A 25,134-nucleotide genomic window follows, 5' to 3' on the forward strand; every position below is an offset into this window, starting at 1 on the left:
AAGCTAAATATTTAGCAGTTTATATTTACTGGAATAATTAAGTTTCCATCTTCTGTGTACTGTGGGAGACCAGATAAAGTGAATGCAGGGTCCTGAGTTTAGTAACACTTTAAGTGCATCAGATCAGACCAAGATCGGTCTGATCCAAGGCTTGTACAAGCTAGTAATGGCTTAACAAAAGACCTAAAGTGGCAAAATGCATGTATTTTTAACACCATAGAGGGGATCGGAGACGATCTGGTCTCCAAAAAAACCCTATGGCAAGCTGGCACAACCACCGGCTTCAGTGCTGACCTCCCTGTTTTGCATGAGAGAGCCTGCTAGGATTGGTTTTTACATTAAAGGGCAACGCCGGCTAAAAATAAATAAATGCGATGATGGGAAGGAAGTGGTTGCATACACTTCGGCTGTGCTGACACTTCTGACTCTTGCCTTGATTTTGTATTTTTTTTTTCTTTGACTGGTGTGACTTAAGGAGCGGTTCACACCATGAACCACGCAGAAACGCACATGTGATCTGTGTGCAGTGTGATTTCAGCCCTAAAATCACACTGGACTATGCCATGCACAACTTTACAAAACGCACAGCAACCAGATTGCATGCTATTGTACTATGCGGTCCGGTGCAGGCAAATGCACTGCGTTTGCGACCTGCGTTTGGGGTGACATTAGACACCTACTTCATATCAACACCACACCGAGCGTGGGTGTCCCGCTCCACGTTTTGGTGTAAACGTGCCCTATTAAACTTTGAATATTTTGCCAAAGCCTCTTGCAAAATATGCCTCAGAAAATATCTTTGTTGCTTTGTGGGATAAACTGTGCAGTGTGATTACTTTTTGTTTGTATTCTTTTAGTTCAATCTGGCTGAGATCTCTATGTACAAGCTACAAAAAGCAGATAATGAAACCTTAAACGAGGGCATGTGTTGGGTCAGAGTCTGTAACAAGATGTATAAATTGGCAATGTGAACGTTCAGAATCGCAGCTTAACTCCATAATCAGAAACCTTGTTTGTTGAGTCTGAGCAATCTTATAAACCAAATGGATAGACTTGCCACTAAATCTATACAGAGCTCAAAGAAATAGTATGTCTTGTGTATGGAAGTGTCATTAAACCAAACTCCAGGCAAATGCTTGCATATACGGTGGATCCTTGGATTATGAGCATAATCCGTTCCAGGAGAATGCTCGTAATCCAAAGTACTTGCATATCAAAGCGGGATTCCCCATTGAAGTAAATGGAAATGAAAATAATTAGTTCCGCATTGACTTCAATCCGTCCTCTGGCTTTCCGGCTGTTTCCGAACAGCGCCAATCAAACAGCGCTCCGGCACCCGCTTTGGCCTGAATCCCGCTTGTTTTGAGAGACAACACTCGCAAACAGAGTTAAGATTTTAGGAAATACAGTGCTTGTATTGCAAAACGCTTGTTAACCGCGTTACTTGAAACCCGAGGTTCCACTGTAGTTGAAATCTATATCTTTTATTACTGCCAAGGGATATTTAACCATTTCAATACCCGCCCATAGTCATGACATCCACAGATGGGATCTCCCATCCTATGACATATGACGTCCTGGGCTTTGTGAGGGAATAGTTGAATGATGCCTGCAGCTAGAGACATCATTCAGATATTTGCCGGCGGCGATTCTGCGCACCATAAGAACGATTATAGCGGCTTGATCGTTCTTATAGGCGGCAGGAGGGGACATCAGGGGCCTGGAAAAAGAATCGTCCGGCGCCGGATGGGAAGCATAGAGATGACTGGTGACCAGATGGGTCACCAGTCATCTCTTTGACCGTTGGTGGCCCAGGCGCGATGTAATGACGTCACGCCCGTATTTCCAGAAGTAAACAAAGCCACGATTGCGGCTAGTAAGCATGAGATCGGTCTTTTTTTTTTTTTTTAATGATCTCATGCTTTCCAGCCTGGAGGAGAGATGTGGGGGTCTTATTGACCCCCGCATCTCTCCATAAAGAGGACCTGTCACACACCATTCCTATTACAAGGGATGTTTACGTTCCCAGTAATAGGAATAAAAGTGGTCAAAAAAATAATAGTAAAAGTTTTTTTCTAGCAAAAGAATGATTTATACATGTAGGAGAGAAGTTCCAGAATAGGCCCGGTATTGAGGTGGTATAAAAGCCCTGTATTGAAGTGGTTAATTCTGCCTCGCAGCCACTTGCATTTGGGCGATTGGGCCTGGACGCAGATTTCCAGGGCTGATCACCTGCATGTGATTCCTGCCTATAAGATTACATGAGGGTGGCCACAATTGGCTGTGAGAGCCAGCAGCTTCTCATTACTTTCAATGGGACTGCCTGATTACGGTAACCCCTACCCACGGTTCTTGCATCTATACACCCAGGCAGGGTGCAATCACGTGTGTGTGTGTGTGTGTTTATATACACCCTTATGCATATTCTCAACATTGCCCAGACAGGTGACATGCAACATTCTGATTGGACAATCCTCCTGGTTTGTCAATGCAGCTTTCTGTGTCATTTTTCTGTTTCCAGCCTCCGCATTGGACAGAGATTCATCATTATCACACTTGTCCAATCGGCAAAAAGCTAATGTGAAAAGCTTTCACAGGAGACCGTAATGCTAAACCAGGAAGTGGCAGGGTGATCTTGCCAACCAGCAGAGCAGTGTGGATGGCCAAAATTACTTATTCACACATTCAAATGGGTCTGTTGGTGATTAGATGTGGGGGTTCCTGGCTACTAGATGTGGACAGAAGCCTCATTGAAAGCAATAGGATGCTAATGGTTTTTTTTTTTTTTTTTTTTTTTTTTGCAGCTGCTTGCCTGTAATTAGCAGGGATTACCTGGGGATGGGTGGGGTAATTATGGGTGTGGTTTGAGGGGATGGGTGGGGTAATTATGGGTGTGGTTTGAGGGGATGGGGGTTGTGCTGTGTAAGGATGCAGAGGGATGAGGCCTGTGGGTTGGAAAAAAATCAAGCGTTTGCAGTGTTAGTTTCCAAAAATGATACTTGTATCCACTTGCAAGGTGCCATTGGGTGTCAGTCAGTTACCTATCACAAGCCCCTCCCTCCTTGCATGCCATAGACAAGAGGAAAAGGAGGGGGCTAATTTCTGTCTGTGCAGGCCCAGCTCCTCACCTCCCTGCATAAACTTTTATGTAGCTGTCGAAGGAGGAGCAAAAAAAATGCTAGAAAGTCACATGAGTAATAGCTGTGTGTTTGCTGGGGCTACGGACATCACATCCAAGATGGCAGCACCTAGCAGCAGTCTTGGGCCTTATGATGTCCACACAAATGAGACTTTTGCAAGTAAATAACTAGCCTGCATGAAATATGTTGGGCACAGTTCTTATGGTAGGATTTCTGTTGTAATGAATAGGCAGTCGACGGAGCCTCTATGGTAGTCATAAGGAAGAAGGGAAGGCACAGTTAGCCTGTAAATATACTTTCTCTTTAGCGTACCTATGCAGAGACACTGTCACCGTGTCCATTAAACCAAATTCTGGATGGACTATCTGCACACTGCTACACCCTTCCTAGCAAACTATGCAAAGAAAAATAGGGATAGTTCACATTTATTACAATACATGTTTAAGCTGACCAACTCTGTCAAAGTAATCCCTCTTCTGACCAGTCCTACGCTGCCTAGCCGCTGCAAATGCTAAGGTGGACACCATGCCAAGGTGGGGGAGAGCAACTAGGTTCAGATCTAGTCACTACCGGTACTTTTCTCCATACAACCAAACTGACCTTGTAAAGCTCACATCCCTAAACACTTCAGAGGCAAATTGATCTTTATTTTGTAAAACAAAGATCAAAGTAATACATTGCTAAAGATGCGTACAAGCAGCAAAATTGTGATCCAACGTTACGGAGCCTAGGTGAGCATAGACAATAACATGAGGTTTATCAAGGAGAAGGTAGGCGTCCCAGGCATGAATATTATCATAGTGCGCAAGCAGCGCTCGTAAGTGCGTAAAAATACCCCCAAACACTTTACTCCACTCAAGTGTTCCCTGTTGCTCCTTCCTCACAGCCACTGCTAAAACACCTGATGTCAACTGCTGCTGTTGCTGTGACAATTGCCTCCGTCATTGTATGGCAGTATGTGGGCTTGGCCACTGGCTTCTATGCTTGAACAGTGCATCATAGTAGCTCACATAGTCCCTGTTCTCCACCTTTATATCCCAGAAGTACAAGGTATATTGCAGTAGTGGTCACAGAAGGAGCAGTACGGGGGGTGGTGGTGGTGTTGGAGAGAGGTATATAAGGGGTGGGATTTAAACACTATAGTGAAATCGTGAATGGGAAAGCTGACCATGTCTTTTTAGCATAAACATTTCGGAGGCAAGGTCCACTTTTGACAGGTATTTTGCTTTTATATTTTCCTTCTAAAGGAGCAGCTCGCACCTCACCTTTTTTATATGAAGATAGCTTGTCTTGCTGATTGTAATAACCATTGTTCCGCTTTCCTCTAGCGGATGAAGTTCTTATTGCTACAGCAGAAGTACCTAGAATACTTGGAAGATGGCAAAGTCCTAGAAGCACTTCAGGTCTTGCGCTGTGAGCTGACACCATTGAAATACAATACAGAGAGGATTCATGTCCTCAGTGGGTAAGAGTTTTTTTCCTGTCTTGTTTGTTCATTTGTTTGTCCACTAGCTCTAGGCACTCTGTGTATAGGCAGTAAATGGGTAACGCAACGCAGCTTTTAGGGTATGAGGTCACCTAAAATGTATAGTTTGTTTATATGCAACAGGTGTGTGTGTGTGTGTGTGTGTGTGTGTGTGTGTGTGTGTGTGTTTTTTCCAAACGGGTGTCTGTACCCTTATTGCAACTTTTTACGACGACCGAGTACTACCTGCATAAGTGTCTTTCCCTAAAATAAAAATTGCTGCAAAGGGTTAAAGTGTCTGTAAACCCCAAATTTTTGTTTTTCTCTCGTTGGCTCTAAAATTGCTCTTGGTTCTCTATCGTACATCACAGGCAAATTTGCACTGCCCTAAGTGTTCACTCCCTATTGTTTGCTTAAAACATGTCTAATTGAGTGGGTGAGGTTAAATGAGTGCACTAGGTGTTGGTAGTAGGGGATGGTGTGGTGTACATTTTCAGAACATCAGAGCTTTATTTATTTTTGTACAGTTTTTTTGTGTTGTGCTGGTGTACAGTGACATGCGATCCCAGCATGTCTGCATTTTATCACAGCTCATTGCACTGCACCTCCAGAGTGTGTTGCATGTGAATAGGACACATGGAACCAATTTTTTTTTTTTTTTTGTGTGTCCTAGCAGTGACCTGCATTCTTCCAGTGTGGTACAACATGGGTCACCCCACTACATGTGAACAGAGCCTCAATAATTAGCATGGATCGCAAAGGAATAGTGGACATTGTTGAACTGATATCTTCAAAAGGAAAATTAAGAAATGAACCCTCAGTTGCAACCCCCCCCCCCCCCCCCCCCCCAAGTATTGTAGGCACTTGGACACTCAATGAAAACAATTGACTATGGAAATGTTGAAAAGCAGTTTTGCAAAATCATTACACAATCCATGTTTTGTGGTTATCAGCACAAGTTCACTCCTGGTATATTGCTTGAAGGAACACTGGTCACTCCACCTGTACTTGTGTGGTCACCTGCAAGACCGGAATGGTAAGGGCAACTTCATGACAAACGCTATCAGATTTGTAGCAACTACAAATCTGTTTTCTGTGGCGGTATGTAGCTAAAGAATTTGCTGCTGTAGCTGGCTCCGAGGCTTGACATGCAACTACAAATCACTGGGATGCCATGATCTGCTGCATTGGATGAGTGATTGGCTTTTCTGTTCAAAACTAAAATGTTAATCTATCATTCTTTCATTGCAGTTTTCCTTCCAGGGACAAATCTAACTGCTACAGAATTTGTAAATACTGATCTATCTTTGATATCTTCTCAGGTATTTAATGTGTAGCCATGCTGAAGACCTTCGTGCAAAAGCAGAATGGGAAGGTAAAGGGGCACCATCTCGCTCTAAACTTCTCGATAAACTCCAGAGTAAGTGTAATTTTCTTAGAATTTCTTTCAACTTTGCCATTTGCAGCTTTAAAAAAAGTCCAGCATCAGCCAAAGCTTTATTTTGGTAGCATGCTGCCGGATTACAGTGGTGTCTGTCGACGTACAAAGTCTAATTCTTGTATATAGTCCCTTATGCCCTCCAAGAATTTACCTACTATTGATGTTGGCCTGTAGTTTCCAGGAATATGTCTCTGCCCTTTTTTTTGAATATTGGTACCACATTGGCTTTTCTCCAATCAGCTGGTACATTCCTGTGGGTATGCTGTTGGCAAAGATTAGGAATTATGGCCTAGCTATAACCTAACAGTTCTTTGGACTCTCAGGTGTAAGCCATCTGGTCCTGGTGATGTATGTGTTTAGCTTATCAAGTCTTTTCTTGACTCCTGTCGGCCTCAAGGGTACATCCTGTGATGTGTTAATAACAATCCCGACATGGTTGGTGTACCGGAGAGTTTTACTGCCTTACACTCTGCCTGGCAAGAGATAACTGGCTGTGACTAGGAAAAGTTTCACATAGTCCTCTTGTCCAAGCAGAGTATGACAGATTATGTCTAAAAATTTTAGAGGCAGAATAAAAAATGTTGTCTCCATATTGGTTAGAATGAAGTGGTCCATTTTAATAAAATACAGAAAGGTAAAATCATTTTTTCAAGTGTATTGATGTGCTTTACACTTACCTGCTTGCTTCTGGTCCAGAGATCTTGAAGTATGTGTTGTAAAAAGATTTACAACACATACAATTTTAAAATTGTTATCCTAGTAAACTAAGTAAAGACACCGAAAGTCCAAAAAATACCCACTGTTTTCCAGAAATGCACGCTGTTCCTACAGGTTCATGCAGAGATTTATAGGCATTTTTTTATGGCTAGCATTTCCTCCTGTGTTTGGGGTGCTGCAGATGTGGCATCCAGCCTGCCCTACAAGTGAATGGCTGGCACGATCGTACTCTGGTAAATTCTGATGTTTCTTTGCCTCAATATGTACCCACGTGTGCGCCTTCTTCGGGGCTATGTTGCAGTGTGAGTGGGGCACATAGAAAATAACGGTTTTCTATATGCTCTAGCAGTAGCAGCTGTTGGTTCAGTTTGGGAAAACGCTATTCGCCACACACGTTATGCAGGTTCTTATTGGAAATTATCAGGATTTTTTTTATCTTATTTTCATTTCTGTGCTTATGTCTGATGCCTGCATTTCTTCTGCCCCCAGCATACTTGCCACCCTCGGTTATGCTGCCCCCCAGACGCCTGCAAACTCTGCTACGTCAAGCGGTTGAGCTGCAGCGTGACCGGTGCCTCTATCACAATACAAAACTTGATAACAATCTGGATTCTGTGTCCTTGCTGATTGATCATGTCTGCAGCAGGTAGGTGATTGGGTCCAAAATGAAGAAATAAAAAGGAAAGGCAGCTGTGCACAAATGCAATTTACAAGTACATTGTGGATGCTGGAAACCACAATCAAATATTGCTATACGTGTGCATGGTCAAGCTACAAATTTCTCATTTTTTATTTTTTTTATTGCTGTGATGTGCTTGGTAAAAGTTTTTAGTTTGCTAATTTGAGAATAGGTCGTACGTTTTTTGCTGACCAAAGAATATTTGACAGCACATTCTCTTTATAAAGATTCACCAGCATCTGTATGAATGTTCTATTGCAAAAGCATCAGATTCACCCATAAAAATTATTTTGCACTGGAGAATTGAGTGATTTTGAAAAGCCGTGTGTAAGGAATATCCTGTAAAGTGGACCACTTTGTGTTCAACCACTTAAAGACCGTCCATCGCGTATATACTGTGGCAAGATGTCTCTATTGTATGTAACGACATACCTGTACGTTGTTTCTTGCAATAGTGTGGGTGCCCACTGCAGGGACGAGGAGCGATGCATGTGCCCCGCAAACCCGCTGTTCCGCCGGCCACCCATGATCGTGGTACAGAGAGGTAGCCTATGTAAACGAGGCAGATTCTTGTTCTGACACGGGACAACATTGAGACCTGCTGTTCCTAGTGATTAGGAACAGCGATCTGTGTTACTGTCAGCACTTTCCCCACACAGTAAGAAAACACATTTTAACCCTTTGATCACCCTGTTGACTCCTTTCATGCCAGTGTCATTTATACAGTAATCGGTGCAATTTTTTTATAGCACTGACCGCTGTATTGGGTGTCACTGGTCCCCAAAAAGTGTCACGGTCAGATTTGTCCGCCGCAGTGTTGCTAAAAATCGCAGATCGACTCCAAAACGAGTAAAAAATGTAAAGTCTGTAAATCTATCCCCTAGTTTGTACCATATTTTCTGTCTGTTTAAGGCGGCTGGGCATATAAGACCCCCTAATTTTAAATGTTGTTTTTTTGGTGTTCTCTCTGTATGACCCCCTTCCGACCAATCACGGCGAGTGATGCATTATCTTAATGAATACAAAGCCTGCTCGGATTGGCAGAGGCTGTAACATCATCAGCCCGCGCCTCTGACTCTCAAAGGCAAGCCGAACAGGCTACTGTTATGTAGACTGCTCGGATTGGCAGATGTTCCTCCAATCCGAGCAGGCTCTGTATTCATTAGTCGAATACCTCGCTGGGATTGGCTCAGAGGTGTATACTGTATTTATGCAGTATTACCGCACATTCAATGAGCATCTGGAGGGCTGACATCCAGCTTTATATGTGGCGTATAAGACGAACCCAACTTTTTTTTACTGTAAAAGGTTGTCTTATACGCCGGAAAATACAGTAGATGCTATAACTTGCGCAAACCAATCAATATATGCTTATTGTGATTGATTTTTTATTTTTTTACCAAAAATATGTAGAATACACATTGGCCTAAATTGATGAAGAAATAGGTTTTCATTGAAATGGTGATAAAAAATAATTCTTATGCGCTAACCAAATTAATTTAAAGGAAATCAAAATAGGGGAGGAAGTGGTTAAAAGTGTGTGAAAATTGCTGCTCAATCTACAAGTGTACAAATCACAAAAAAATCTGAAAATATAAAAATAATGAGCGCAGTATCAGAACCACCTACTGCGCATAAGTGATAATTGCTAAAACAAGCGATATAAGTACCTAATAACACAATATAAAGTGCAAATGCAAAATATGTGCCAAAACAAAAAGCTCCAAACAGCAAGTGGTGCTGTATGTAAAACATGACCAAAACAAAATAAAACTGCGCACAGTCCAAACTGGTGAAAAAATCAATAAGACTCTTCAAATGCTTCCATCCATAAAAAAATAAATAAAAAAAAAAATGTTTTTTCTCTTCCGTTCATGGGCAGACACAGCAGCATTGACCTTAGGCAGAAAAAACAGCACTTTAAGTGTTAAAAACACTTCTCTCAGTACAGCGCCTCCCAGGGGGCGTGTCCCCCGGGTACATCCCACTCTCTGGAACATCCAGTCTCAGTTTTTTTTTTCTGCCTAGCGTTAGAAGACATGGCCCTTCTGGAGCCCATGTGCTCTGGAGATTTTTTGCGATTTTTCGCCTTTATTTGATTTTTTTCCTGCATTTTTTTGGATCCTGGGATCTACTATCAACTGCCGACTGGGTGACGGGCTGGATCTTAATCCTTGTAGTCTCCCCATGTTCGGCCATGGAGCGTGTGCCGGCCTTTAGCTAGGCCGTCCACGACATGCCCCGTTGCTCCAGGGGCAGCCGGTGAGCTATATGCTACAGGGCACACATATGACCGGTCTCTATGGCTGTGTCAGTGTGCCGGGCCGACAGCCATGCCGTATCTACCTGCGGACGTTGGGTCTGTCTGGAATGCCTCCAGCCGGTGGTCGCAGGATGGGTAAGTAGTATCCCCTTGCCTTGGCAGGGTGGTTCGGCTGGTGCATTCCTGGGAGGTCGACTGAGGGTCCGCCCTGCTTTCCTCTCTCCCTCCTTCCCCATTCTGGGTGGCGGCTGTGTGGTGGGGGGGTACATCTGGGGGGGGGGGCGGCTCTGTTACTGACTCGGGGCTGTTTATTGTGCTTATGTGCTGTGTATGCTGGACAGTGTCTGCTGTGTGTTAATGAGTGTTTTAAACAAGTGTATGGCCGTCATTTTACCGGTGACGCGGTTCTATGTCGGCGACCATTTTCTTGTAGCCCACATGCTGTTTTTTCTGCATGTCGGCGGCCATCTTGGAAAAGTTTTGGCCTCTAGTCTCTGGAATAATGGCGCTAAAGCCGCTGCATTCTTCCTGAGGGACGGCACAGCACGGACAGCGCTCTCAGCTCTGCACAGTAGTACAGCCTGTTTTTGGGTGGGGAGTCCCCTGGGGGTCGCCTTCTCTCTGTGACAGCTGGGAGGGTGGCCTGTGGGTCCCGTTTTCTGCAGTACTAAGGCGGCATATATAGGTGGGTCAGCATGGAGTCTGAACCAGAGGCTTCTACCCCAACCATGCCAGAGTTAACCCTTAGTGCCCCTGTTCCTGCGACCTCGGTGGATGCTATGGCAGCAGTCCTTGAGGCGTTTGTTGCCAGGATTGGAGCAGCAAGTGGCCTCCGCATGAAAGTTTGCCCCTGCCCACATCTCGGGTGAGGGGCCGGCTTCGCAAATTCGCGGCTCGGCGGAGGTCTCTTCTTTCCGACCGTTGGGTTTGCGAAGTAGTTTCCTCGGGGTACAAGAGAGTTTCTCTCTTGTCCACCAAACAGATTTTTTTCCCTCCAACCTCCGGCTTCCTCCGGATCGCCTGAAGGATCTGTCGGGGGCTGTCCAGGATCTGCTGGTCAGGGGAGTGTTTGTACCGGTTCCCTCAACGGAACGGTTTCAGGGGTTTTACTCCAATCTGTTTGTAGTCCCCAAGAAGGATGGGGTCCGTCCAATCCTGGACCTCAAGGCCCTCAATTGCTTTGTCAAAGTGCAAAAATTCAGGATGGAGTCGATTCGCTCAGTAATAGCAGCGCTCCATCAGGGGGATTTCCTAGCATCCTTGGATATCAAGGACGAGTACCTGCATATCCCAATATGCGCAAAACACCAGAGGTTTCTGCGCTTTGCGGTCGGGGAGGACCACTTTCAATTTGTGGCCCTCCCTTTCGGCCTGGCCTCAGCACCGCAGGTTTTCACCAAGGTGCTCGCCCCAATTCCGGCCCTGCTGCGGCAGCGCGGGATCGCTATCGTGGGATACCTGGACGACCTTCTTCTGAGAGCTTCCTCAAGCTCAGAGTTAGAAGAGGACGTGTCTATCACCTGTCAGACCCTCCGAGAATTTGGTTGGCTGCTGAATATCCAGAAGTCGGTACTGGTACCGTCTCAGCGGCTGGAATATCTGGGGTTGGTCCTGGATTCCTCAGAGGCGGAAAAACTGCAGACTCTGCGGTTGGCGACCCAGAAATGGGCGTCGCTTCGCTTTTGCATGAGAGTGCTGGGGTCTGATGGTGGCATCTTTCGAGGCAGTTCCGTATGCCCAATTCCACACACTTGAGTGTTGCAGAAAGAGATTCTGTCACGTTGGAACAAACTTCCTTCGTCTCTGGATTACCAGATTCGGGTCAGTCGACTGGTCAAGTCCTCCCTAGTGTGGTGGCTGACATTTCCGGTACTTTGGAACGGGAAATCGTTTCTGCCGTGTCATGGGATAGTGATCACGACGGATGCCAGCCTCTCCGGCTGGGGGGGTGTCCAGTTAGCCCAGGGGCGCTGGACTCTGGAGTAGTCCCGCCTTCCAATCAATGTACTGGAGCTCCGAGCGATCAAGTTGTGTCTCTCCAAGTGGTCTCTATCGGTCAGAATCCAGTCCGACAACGCCACGGCCGTGGCATACGTCAATCATCGGGGGGGGGGGGGGGGCACACGAAGCTCGGCTGCAGTGACGGAAGTTGTGCACATCCTCCGGTGGGACGAAAGTTACGTTACGGCTCTGTCGGCGGTCTACATTCCGTGGGTGCTGAACTGGCAAGCCGATTACCTAAGTCGCCAAAAGCTAGACCAAGGAGAATGAAACACTTCCGGGTGTAGCGACCAGAGTCTGTGCCAAAAATGGGGCACTCCAGACGTGGACCTTCTAGCGTCCCGTCTCAATCGAAAGGTGTCACGATTCGTGACCAGGTCGAGGGACCCGTGGGCGGACTCGTTGGGGTCACTATCGCCTAATATACGCCTTCCCTCCCCTGCAGCTTCTTCCTCGCCTGCGGCGCAGGGTGGAAGCTGAGGGGATACCAACAATCCTGCTCGTTCTGGATTGGCCGTGCCGTCCCTGGTACGCGGACCTGGTGCGTCTGGTGGCAGACGTCCCCTGGAGTCTACCCCTGAGAGAAGACCTTCTGTCGCAAGATCCTATCTTTCCCCCTGCTTTACAGTCGCTGGCTTTAACGGCGTGGCTGTTGAGAGCCAGGTGTTGAAGGACCGAGGTCTGTCGGGCTCGGTGATCTCTACCATGCTACGAGCACGGAAGTCCACTTCACGAAAGATTTTCCATCGAACGTGGAAGGCCTACATCTCTGTGTGAAGAGATGAAATGGCACCCCCCTACATACGTGATGTCCCGGGTTCTGCTGTTTTTACAGCGTGGAGTGGATCAGGCTCTCGCCTTAAATCTGGTTAAGAGTCAGATCTCGGCTCTAGCTGTCTACTTTCAGCGACCCTTGACGGCGCACTCCTTGGTGCGTACGTTTGTGCAGGGGGTCTGGCATTTGTGGCCCCTCCTGTGCGTCCTCCACTGCCTCCATGGGACTTGAATTTAGTTCTTTCGGTGCTTCAAGAAGCTTCGTTTGAGGACATTCAGAAGATTCCTTTGTTGACTCTGTCCCAGAAGGTGGTTTTTCTGGTGGCAATTATTTCGGTCAGACGGGTATCTGAACTGGCGACCTTGTCTTGCAAGGCTCCTTACTTAGTCATCCATGAGGATAAAGTGGTGCTGCGGCCATCATTCCTTCCAAAGGTTGTTTCGGCTTTTCACATTGAGGACATTGTTTTGCCATCCTTATGTCCTCGGCCGAAAAACCCGAAGGAGGCCACTTTGCATTCCTTGGACGTGGTTCGGGCCCTACGGGTGTACTTGTCTGCTACGGCTCAGTTTCGGAAGTCTGACTCACTGTTCGTGTCAGTGACTGGTCCTAAGAAAGGTCTGGCGGTCTCGTCGGCCACCATTTCTAGGTGGATCAGACAGGTCGTGCTCCAGGCCTATGCCCTAAAGGGGCGGGCGCCTCCCTTTCAGGTTACAGCGCATTCGACCAGGACGATTGGTGGCTCTTGGGCTTTCCGCCATCAAGCGCCTGTCTTGCAGGTATGTAAGGCGGCGACCTGGTCGTCAATCCACACCTTCTCAATTTTACAAGGTGGATGTGAGTGCATCTTCGGATGCCTCCTTTAGCCGCAAGGTTTTACAGGCGGCAGTTTAAGGTTGAAGTTCCTCCGTTGAGGAACTCTGGTTTGTTTGGGGTGAAGCTTGGTTTGCTGTTTTTTTTTTTTTCCCACCCCTCGAAATTTTTGGACACTGCTTGGGGACGTCCCTAAGGTCAATGCTGCTGTGTCCGTCCATGAACGGAAGAGAAAATACGTTTTTTGTACTCGCCGTAAAATCCATTTCTCTGAGTTCATGGACGGACACCCCTCCTTTTGTTTGTACTGCTTGTCTATGAACTGAGGCTGGATGTTCCAGAGAGTGGGATGTACCTGGGGGACACGCCCCCTGGGAGGTGCTGTACTGAGAAGTGTTTTTAACACTTAAAGTGCTGTTTTTTTTCTGCCTAGTCTCTCCTGAAAGGAAGGTATATAACCCTAAGGTCAATGCTGCTGTGTCCGTCCATGAACTCAGAGAAATGGATTTTATGGTGAGTACAAAAATCTATTTTTCCAAAAAGTTGTGGCAAAAAATTAAAACTTCAATGTATTTGGTAAGCAGCATAATGATTTTTTTTGGACGGTCTACTTTCCAAAATGAGGATTTTTGGGGCATGTGTACTTGGGCCGAAACAACTAATTGATTATGAAAATAGTAATCGATTAATTTCATAATCGAATAATTGGCCAGTAACATAATGGGGTTAAAATAAACTAAAATGAGCCCATTATAGTACAAAAACAGTAAATCGCTACTGTAAATATTACTTTCATTGTCCCACAGTAAAAAATGAACCCCCTTACAGTAGCGATTATTTGCTCTTTTCTTTTTTTTTTTTTTTTAACCCCATTACGTTACTAAACATCTCGGGCCTGGGTCACACCTCTGTTTTTTGTTTTTTGGTGCTTTTTGCAAAAACACACTAGTGCATTTTACATGGTTTCCTATGGGACACGTTCACATACATGATTTTTTTTCAGCTGCTGTGTATTTGGAAAGGGCAAGTTGAAATACATGGGGATAACTTATACTCTATGAAGGTTTTTAAGACATCGGAGTCTTTAGGACGATGTTGGTTGATGGCAGGCAGGCTACTTTTCTATCTCTCCTGACTTTCCTCCAGCTTTCTTTTTTCACGTCCTCTTTTGTCTTTTGTCATTCTTTCTTTTTTTTCTTTGATTCTTCTTTGGTTTTATCTCATTGTTTTTTCTCTGGGGATAGAATCCTTACTATTTTTCATCCTCAGTTTGTTTTATTTTGAAAAACTTAGTTTATGTTACAGTAATTGAAGGATTTTACCAAACCTTTGGAGGTATTGGGTTTGATGGGGATTCTGAAAATATATTTTCGGATACCGGTGGGTTCCAGTATTAGTTATTGGAGGGAGGGAGGGAGCATTGGAGGTTTTGCTCAACCTCTGGGACACAGAAAGTTCCCGTTAGGGGTGTCGGAGAGGTTGATGTACTCCGGTAATCTTATCCTTTAATTGTTCTATGTAATTTGGTCTGGTACACTCATTTAGTTTTATCCTTTATATAACTAATTGTGTGGTAACGATGGACCTAGGAATTCCTTGACATATAGAACTATTCTTTTTCTCTTTCTAATATAAATTATTACTTTGAAATACTATATCCTTTTTGCTTATGTGAACTGCCTTACTTTCACCATATGGTGGGTGATGAGCATATGGGATAGTTAGATATAAATGGCAGTAGGTAAGACAGAAATGATTGATATGAATTGAAATGTACTTAAATTATATTTCTGTAAGCTATTGACTTATATCCTGCTATTTTAATACAAATGTATGTATTTATTTTATTGAAAATAAACTTAAATTTGAATGAAAAGGAAAGGGCAAGGACTTTGAAAATGGTGCTATTTTGGTTCAATATTCTTTAAATAGAGAAGCTGCAGAAAAGCATGTAATGTGTCTCTGCGGCATTTTAGTGCCTCAAATGACATAGTCCGTCAGTGCATCAGGATTAATACATTCTCATAGATTTTTTTTTTTTTTCTTTTTTTTCTCATTTGTCATTCTAAGCAGGAAGGGGGTGAAAAATTTCCAATTTTGAAGTGGTTAAACATTTGGTCAAAGTGAGGATCCATAAAGTTTTATGTTAAATATTACTTTAATTTGATAGCACTCTAGCATCACCTTTTAACCTCCCTATCCCTGGCAGCAGATCAAAGATGAGGGGACGCTGCTGTGTGAGTGTAGCAGCCTGTCTTTGGTGTTCTGGGGTCGATAGCAACATTTTTCAAAGTATCGGCCAGAAACAAACCGATATTGCTTCAAGTTGTGGTTTTAAATACGTTCAAGTGCAGAGGGGTTTGGGGTGATGACATTTAAAAGGACTGTGTAAAAATCTTTAAATGTACAGATTATCGGCACCTTATATCTGCTATCTGTGAAATAGAGGGTGCAATCTGCGCAAAAAATATTTACCCCCCCCCCCCCCAAGAATGCAAGCCGAACACTGGAATGATTTTCACAAAAATCAAAATGGCAAATGTTACGATAAAATGGAAGAGCAGCACAAACGAACAATAAAAACAGTCCGAGATGCTAATGAACAGCAAGTCCTGAAATACAGCTTCACCGGGTTGAGATCAATGTTATCAATAGTGGTGACAATCTACGCTCACCTCAAAGCATGGACTCCTGAGCTAACAGGTAGTCCATGCAAGCAAATCCCACACATGGTAGGTAGTAGAATCCGTTTGATAAGAGCTTCTTCTCCAGAACATTCCTCTCAGTAGGGGCACCAAATTATATTACAAGAGCAAAGTGCTCACTGTGTAAACATTTTAAAAATGCGTTTTAAAGCTCTGCCTACAAACAAAAAAGATACAAATTTTGTTTGTGTACAGTGTTGCTTGACCGTGCAATTGTCATTCAAAGTGCGACAGCACTGAAAATTGGCCTAGGCAGGAAGGGGGTAAAAGTGCTCAGTAGGCAAGTGGTTAATATCTCAAAAAAATATATTCAATGTTGGTTGACAAATTTCATAAATAAGAACTGGTGATCCTGCAATTAAGGCCCTTGTTTAGACGCTTGCTTTTTATAGGGTGACAACATTCTGTCCCTATTTCCCATTTGTACTCCTGCATTGTCTCCCTGTCCAAAAGGCTTCTGATGGAGGTTAAAAAGTTGCCATTTCAACACCTTACACAGGAATACTGTTGTCACCATCGGGAATGCCATGTTTGACACCTAGTGGTTTAGCAGACTAAATGTCATGCAGTTAGTTTACATCTGTAATGTAGCTGAGTTGCCTGCATAGACTAAAGAGGTGTTGGCAAACTACACTTATTCTTGGCTGAGCTGGCAGCATCAAATAGGGTATGAACAAATGTTGTGCTACTGTTTCTTTTTATAGTGTACAGTATGTGTAATGTTTTCTTTTAACTCTTCGCTTTGTGTTTTTTTTCTTTCTTAAGAAAACAGTTTCCATGCTTCACACAACAAGTCCTTACAGAGCACTGTAACGAAGTGTGGTTCTGCAAGTTCTCCAACGATGGCACTAAACTAGCAACAGGATCAAAAGACACAACTGTTATTATATGGCAGGTTGATCCAGTGAGTATGACTTGCATTTCTATTCAGAGAGACACGGTCACTTTGCCTGTTAGGAGCAACCGTGCCTTTTTGAGAGCCCATCCCTTCCCTGCAAGCTATACTTGTAATGTGCATTCCCTCGCCACTTTCCCACTTCGTCGCATGTTCTCCCATACCTGGGAGCCCTGTTCAGAGTGAGGGCTCTGATTGAGCAGGGGGAGGTAGAGAGGGAGTGCAGATAGGGAGTATAATTTGCTGTGCGGGTGGGTTTTCTGAATGCGGGCCGTCGCTTTGCCTTAAATCGGTAAAGTGGCAATGTCTTTTAAAGCTTAAGAAAATCTAATATTGCCTGATTTGCCCGCTTATCTTATGCCATGTAAGAGAAATATGTAAACATTTCCTGTCTTGCTTTTTGTTTATGGGCTTGGTTTCATTTGAGCTTTGACGTTTGGTGCCAAGCATGTTGACTTGATTCAGCACTGAGCCTGTTTATAAGGCTGACCTATTATGTGTTGCAGCCTGGTATCACAGGCTAAACTAAAAAGATTTGTGTCTTTTCAGGTTAAGAAAACACTGATGACTTCCTCCCCTCCCTCTCGTGATAGTGTTCGGGCCTAGTGATTGGCCGCTGAGGCCCGAGCACTGCATCCTGGGAAGAACGGGAGGAGTGGACATGCTCCCCCATACTTGGTAGCACTGGGCATTTCCAGAGGGCTGCAGTGGAACGGCGGGGGAACGTAGCTATGGTGGGTATAAGTGGGTGGGGGTGGTTGTTTGACTTGAATGGGCTATGCAGAGAGCATGTCTGGGAGTGATGGGGTGCAGGGAAAACTGCTTGCATATTTTTTGTGTATTCTTGTGTGTAGCTCTTCCCTTTTTACTATGTTTTAATAACAGCTGTGTTTGTTCATGCAAAAATGTGAATGTTTGGCCTTTTTTTTTTTTTTATTAAAAATTCACATCCCTAAATACAGTGGAACCTCCGATTTGCGAGTAACACGGTTCATGAGCCTTTTTAAAAATATGAGCACTGCATTTCCTAAAATCCTAACTCGGTTTGCGAGTGTTTTCTCTCAAAACCAGCAGGATTCAGGCCAAAGCGGTGTGCAGTACCGCGTTTGGCCTGAGGTGGGGGAGCGCCGGCACTGACTGGCACCGTTCGAAAACGGCCGTAAAGCGCCGAGGACAGTTCGGCTGACCTCGGAAAGGCTCGTGAACGGAGTCTTTCTGAGGTTTGCAGAGGTCAGCCAAACTGTCCTCGGGCCTCTCCCGTGCCCCCCACACCACCCAACCACGCCCCCCACCGCGGTACTGCATGCCATTGAAGTCAATGCGGAACAAATTATTTTTGTTTTCATTGACTTCAATGAGGAAACTCTCTTTGATATGCGAGTACTTTGGATTACGAGCATTCTCCTGGAACGGATTATGCTTGTAATCCAAGGTTCTACTGTATCTACATTTATTTAGATGTGTTTACATTTATCTACATGCATATCTACTTCTGCCCATTTATTTGGCTTTTACTTTCTTTGTCTAAGGGCTCTTTTACACGGGCGGTCCATTCAGGTTCACCTGTCAGTTTTTTTTAGGCGGATCCGATCGGACCATCCATTGCCCTCAGTTTACACCTGCCAACATCCTATTTGCAAAAAAAAAGAGGGATGGGAATCCATTCCCTACCCGTCTGGTGAAATTAAATGGCAGTTGGATGTAAACACAGGCGGTCTGTTTATATCCGACTGCCCATAGAGGAAAGTGGGCTGTGTCTGCTCTGCATAAGTGGAGTGGACACGGACCGGTCATCTGCTTGCTCAGTGGGGATCAGCAGACATATTCCCCGCTGAGCAGGCAGATCCACTGGTGAAATTTGCCCGTGTAAACGAGCCCTTAGGCTCACTCTTTAGCTTTGAGAATTGCTTGTAGTTTGACTGTTGCCAAGTGGTCTTATTCAGTCTCCTTGAAAGTACAAGATTGTCAAATAACAGAGCCCTGCAGTTAAGAGAAACCAAATTAAAAAATTGCGGGAAGCCGTCTGGATTCTGATTTGCAGACTGAGAAATTTGTCAGTAGGTTGACAAATTCTCATTTAGATAACTTCTGTCCTTGAGTCTCAAGCTGCAGTCACAGAATACATAAAGACAAACATATTGGCATTTCATGGTTTAGAACTGAATATTCAGATTCTTGCATCAGGACAGGTGGCTTTTTTCTTTTTATGTTTATTCCCCACCCCTCACTATTGGGTTGTGTTTGTAGAAAATACACAATGTGGCTGATCTTAGTCTGCCCTTGCTTGGAACGTCCTAGTTCTTTAAGCACTGACTGGGTTCTAGCTGTTTAAGTTATTTTAAGTGTGTTAATTGAAGTAGTATTATAAAAGAGGTCAGTAGTATTTTACATAAGAAGATGGGAATGTTAATTGTACACAGGAACTTTATAAGAATAATCTCTACAGGGAAAATACATTCCAACAGACCTATATATCCCAGACTATTTTGCTGCTGCACATCAATCAGGCAAGAGGGTTATTGTATATTCCTCCCTTACAGGTTTGTCCTGTCTGCCTTTTCACCAAGCAGAAATTGCATTTCTGGGTGAGAGGTGTGTCATTGCTTGATTGCTGTTTTATATTATCGTCCTCCTTTGCTTTTTAATGCCTTTGTGCTCATAATATCTAATGAATCCTTCTGTATGATATCCCTTGCCTGGACATGGGTTTATGAACCTTCTTTTGAGAGTGACCAGCTGACGATTGGGAACCAATCAGAGTGGGTCCTGATCTTATGATTCTATGTTACCTATGACATAGCGATCACTATCATGCCAAAGGCTTCACAGTATTGGGAAATAAAATAAAGCTTGCAGATGAACTCTACCCTGGCACATTTGAGGCTGAAGAGGTACTGCAGTTATTAAGCAAAAATACATTTATGGAAGAAATTGTATTTGTCAGCCTATTGGGGTGGGAGGGTATTTTTGTATTTCTAGCATTCTTCTGAAAATGCTAGTTGCTTTGCGATTTCGGGTTGTTGCTCACTAAAAGTAATAAACAAGAAGCTCAAGCAAGTTAAAGGAGAAGTACAGCTATACTTCTCGTCGATCACAGGAGTGCAGTTCATTCTTCACTCTTGTGGGCCAGTTTCAGCCAACAGCAGGCTTGAAGTCAGAGTTCATCCAGAGTGGGAATGTTCAGCTCAGTACTCCGGCTTAGATCCGGCAGACCGATGCTGGTCCACCTAGGTAAGCATCATTTCTGGGGAAAAAGCCATACCCTGTCCCCCTCTTTTTTTTTTTTTTTTTAATACCGCCTACCGATAATATAACCTGGATATATACGGTGGCTCTCCTGCACACTTCTGAGTAGGCGACCCGGCTCTGCTGTGATTTTGCGTAGCAGATGTCATTACACAGCAGTCCCTCTATTAGAGGCTGGCAATGGCACACTGTCGGTAGTTTAAAAAAAAAAAAAAAAAAAACAAGTGTTGTAAATGCCTGATTTGAGCTGTCTTCAGGTCAGTCACATCACACGGGGCTGCTCTGACATCAGCCGGGGAGATCACGTGGCCACTCGTCTCCTCTGCAGAAACTGTGTATAAGAGCTATGACGCGGTCGCAAGTCACGTGAGCGGCCTGAAGACCTTGCAAATTGCGTGTTTGGAACACTTTCTTGAAAACGAACAATGTCCTATGCCAGCCTCTGGCTGTGAAAATTTGGGGATTTTATTTTACAAGAATAGTGATGGGGATGATGGGTAGGAAGGGAAGGGAGGGGATTGGGAGGGGGGGGGAGCAGAGGGGACAGATCTTTAATGCAGGGATGCAATTGGACCATGGTGGTGAGGCCAGAGCAGCCCTGATTTTTGTGGTCTGTTTAGAGAGGGCAAACAGGAAGTGGCAAGTTCAGGGTTTTTTTCCTAACAGTTTAGAGGGGGACAGATTACACAGCACAAGCACGTGTGCTGTATAACCTGCCCCCCCTCTAATCTGCTTTAAGAGACCAGGGTCTGCATATTTTTTTGGGGGGTGGTAAAACACTTAAGATGCCTTCCCCCCCTGTAATTTGATAACATTCCCAAGTGCAGCAGTTGCAGAACTCTGTAGCTCTTTTCATTGTCTGTGCAGCAAACTCCAAAGTCCCTTTTTCATTGCCAGGACACACACCAGCTGAAGTTACTGAAGACGTTAGAAGGCCACGCTTACGGAGTTTCTTATCTTGCCTGGAGCCCTGACGACAACTATCTTGTTGCTTGTGGTCCAGATGACTGCTCTGAGCTGTGGCTATGGAATGTACAGGTAAGCTTTACTCTGTAATATGTACACATGTTGCTGTTGTCTGCCAGAACTGAAACCTGCTAAGCACTTCAGCAGAGGGTTAGGTCGGTGTGCTGTTTTAAATATCCCTCACCTTTTGTCTAAACCAACATTTGTGACGTGTCTCATCCATTTTATATATATATATATATATATATATATATATATATATATATATATATATATATATATATATATATATATATATATATATATATATATATATATATATATAATTAGGGCTGTGCAAATTAACTTTTAATTAATCGATTAATCTAAAATCTTTTTGATCGATTTAAAATTCTTTCGATTTGGTACTCACCTCTCCGCCGGCTTCTGGGCCTTCAGGGAGTTCCGTCGGAGATCCAGTAACGTCACGGACACCGGCGGGGCTTGCCGTGTCCATCTGAAGGTCTCCTTTGCTGTGCCTTCATATCTGCATGCCAGCGGGACCTTACTATCTGCCACATACAAGGGCTGTTACACTTCCCTCTATCACTTCCCTCTATCAACCTGGGATTCTACAACCATCCACTGGGAGTTGTGATAGTTCCCTTCATGGGACAATTACATGCCGACGGACTGATGTTAACCCCTCCTCATCTGGATTCAGCAGTGGTATCGTTGTACATATTTTTATACCAGTATCATACTTGGCTACATGTTTTTATGACTGCTTTTGTTACCGTTTGGTATTACTCGCACCATTTTTACAGTTTATGTAGCTACATTGATTTTATCGCCAGTGCAATATTTATTTGGTTACCTACTTGAAGACTATAAAAGTTTTAATGCTATTCCCATCGAGCGCTGCCTTTTTTTTTTTTTTTTTTTTTGTATCCTGCTATCCATTTTTCCAGTTGTTGGTAGCTGCACTGGGAATCAGCCTGCAAAGAGATCAGCTAAAAGTAGTTGGATCTGTATGTGCGTTATAATTAATCGAAATTAGTCGATTAAAAAAAAAAAAAACGTTTTTTTGAATATATGGTCTAAAAATGTACAGCCTGAGCATATCAAAATGGGCTTGGCAGCAAAGATGTGGGTATAAACCTACAGGGTGGGGGGGTCATCTATAAAGCAAATTATGCTTTACAGCTGGTAAAAAAATGTGTGTTCTTTTCACTTGTGCAGAGTGAACCTCTAAACACTGATAACATGTGGCCTGGTCACACAAGTGGACAGATTTGGATCTGCCTGTCAGTTTTTCAGGTGGGTCTGATCAGACCATCCATTCTTCTCTATGGAGTGGCGGGCGCAAACAGACGTGTCTGTTTACACACACCTACATCCAATGCAACCCACTAGAAACAGCCGAATGGGAATCCATTCCCCTTCCGTCCACAGATCAAATTGGATGGCAGTCGGGTGTAAACGGATAGGTTTGTTTAAATCTGACCCCCCCATACCGGAGAGCAGGATGTGAGCAGACATGGATCAGCCATCAAACTTCTCAGCGGGTCCTAATATATTCTGTAAAGACCACAGCCAGTTTGTCTTATTTTTATTTACACCTTTCATTTCCAGACTGGCGAGTTGAGAACGAAAATGAGCCAGTCCCACGAAGACAGTTTGACAAGTGTGGCCTGGAATCCAGATGGGAAGCGATTTGTAACTGGCGGACAGCGGGGGCAATTCTACCAATGTGTAAGTGATCATATGTATATGCATTCTAGGCTATACATTATAGAATTTGCCGTGCATGAACATTTTTACTTTTCTTTGTTTTACACATTTTTATTTTATTTTTTAATAGTTCTGGCACTTTTCAACTGTGATGTAATGGCGAGCATTGAGCCAATTGCATCCTTTTCATTTATGATTTAGGACTTCCTGTGTCCCTCAGTGGAGAGAGACCATACAACTTTTTTTTTTTTACTTGCTGTAAAATCCTCTTCTTAAAGCCCATTGAGAGAGACAGGTCCTAGCTGCCTATGATGATCATGCTCTTGGTATTTCTTTGGTAAGAAAACAGAGCCTTGTTCTTGGTAGTTCTCCTGGGCTGGCCTTCAGCTATTTGTTTGTGTCCCATTCTCCTGTAGCCGGCAATATAACCAGACAGTTTAAGACTGTGTCCCTCAATGGACACCAAGAAAAGGATTTTATGGCAAGTACAAAAATCCTTTTTTATTTTTTTATTTTTTTTTGGGCTGATGTTTCAAATGTGACGATTTGCAGCACACAAAATAAATTATGTTTATGATGGAGCACACACTCACTTTGTTCCTTTCCATTTCCAGGACCTGGATGGCAACCTGCTGGACTCCTGGGAGGGCGTGAGAGTGCAGTGTCTGTGGTGCTTAGGTGACGGCAAAACTGTTCTGGCATCAGACACTCACCAGCGGATCCGGGGCTATAACTTTGAGGACCTCACAGATAGAAACATGTGAGAGAGGTCATTTTATTCTTTGAGGGTTATGCCAGCACAGAGCAATATGGGGATGCAGTTCAACGCCTTGTTCTGTGTGCACTGAGCATGTGGGAGGTGAGACGGGAAGGTATTTTCCTTAAGCAAGGTTGAAAGGATGTTCTTTCTTCACTTACTGGGCTTTGTTATACTGTCCACTGTGCTTCCCTCTGAAGCTAGTTTCGCTTTACTGACTGTAACCCTGACATTGGTGGAAATCCTATTATCCAGTGAAAATGCTTTTACTGACCACCTCACATCCCACTTGTGCTTAACCTTGCCACACTTCGTAGGTGCTGGGTGTCCAAGCCCTACATAAGCTCCATGTTGGGCCTATTTTGTCTTGGGCCTGAAGGCTATGCATCCTGTAAAGGGGTCACATGCTGCCCTGTCTAGAACATCAGGGGTTCGCGTAGAGCTCCAAACGTGGTAAGCTGAACCTAAGAGTATAAATGGGTCAGAGTATAGCTTTGAAGAGGCCATGTCACTCTGCCCCATAGTCGGATAAATGGAAAATATAGTGAAACTAGTTTCAGGGTTGCGCACAAGGCTAAAATGATGTTATTAATCAATAAATGTATCAACTTCTGCCTAAATCTTCTAAATAATTTGTTTCTCCAAAATGAACTTGCTTATGCTTTTTACTGTAGCCATGCCCTCTGCATGATGGTGTTCAGATCATCCTTGGTCTACTCATCATTTAAATATAAAAATTCCATTAAGCGTTTATTCAAGGAAACTAATCGCTGAAGAGTCGCATACGATTTCCTATAGAACTATGAATAGGGGTGGAAGTCGCTTCTAATCTTCAGGCTAATTTCATGACCACCATCTTCCTGTAACTGTAGGACTCTACACTGCCTTGCCACTTTGGGACCTGTGGGCAGGTTTAAGCAGTGTTGTGAGATCAGTTCTTGAATGGCTTCTCCAAGATGATCCCTGGTGGATAGTGTAGCATCGACCCCGAGCTAGAGCAGCCCGACACTAATGCTATTTCACCGTTGTCAGAATGCAAAAAAACTGCAGCTCGCCTTAAGTATTCTAATGTTCAGTATAAATATATGCCTTTTTTTTTCCCTTGCCTATTTTCAGCGTTCAAGAAGATCACCCAATCATGTCATTCACAATATCAAAAAATGGAAGACTAGCATTGTTAAATGTAGCTACTCAGGTGAGCATCAGCTTTTCCACTTATAAAATTTGCTTGTATCTAATGCACACGTTCTTTAGACTATGGAATTTTACAGTGACATGGAGCTGCAGACCAAAGGAGACCCCAGTAAATACAAGGCTTAGGTATTTGGTGTCATGATCACTTTAAAAAAAAAAAAGTTTGGCTAGTTCAGAGGAGGGTCTGTTAGAAATTGTGGGACCCAGCTTTTGGACCCGTTTCTGTGTGATTTGGGTTTCTTACAAGCCACAACAGTGGAAATGGGCCCTTACAACTTGCTCTGTCTGACCTGAAGCCAGCAGGTAGCCATCTAAGTATTGGTAATCCAAATCGTTGATCTGGAGGAGCACAAGTAATAGAAAT

The 25,134-nt window shown here is 44.0% G+C and overlaps 1 protein-coding gene across 4 annotated transcripts in view; it reads left to right on the top strand.

Moving 5' to 3' along the window:
- WDR26 (WD repeat domain 26) overlaps window positions 1-25,134 on the top strand; it is a 79,024-nt gene that overhangs the window by 44,278 nt on the left and 9,612 nt on the right. For all 4 annotated transcript variants that reach the window (XM_040351381.1, XM_040351382.1, XM_040351383.1 and 1 more), the window contains 8 exons: window positions 4,469-4,605; window positions 5,928-6,025; window positions 7,253-7,409; window positions 16,765-16,903; window positions 21,038-21,178; window positions 22,721-22,840; window positions 23,434-23,579; window positions 24,693-24,771. In XM_040351381.1, coding sequence (XP_040207315.1) covers window positions 4,469-4,605; window positions 5,928-6,025; window positions 7,253-7,409; window positions 16,765-16,903; window positions 21,038-21,178; window positions 22,721-22,840; window positions 23,434-23,579; window positions 24,693-24,771 — 1,017 coding nt within the window. The remainder of the gene's footprint in view (window positions 1-4,468; window positions 4,606-5,927; window positions 6,026-7,252; window positions 7,410-16,764; window positions 16,904-21,037; window positions 21,179-22,720; window positions 22,841-23,433; window positions 23,580-24,692; window positions 24,772-25,134) is intronic.

Source organism: Rana temporaria, chromosome 4, assembly GCF_905171775.1.
Source record: "Rana temporaria chromosome 4, aRanTem1.1, whole genome shotgun sequence".
Taxonomy (NCBI): Eukaryota; Metazoa; Chordata; class Amphibia; order Anura; family Ranidae; genus Rana; species Rana temporaria.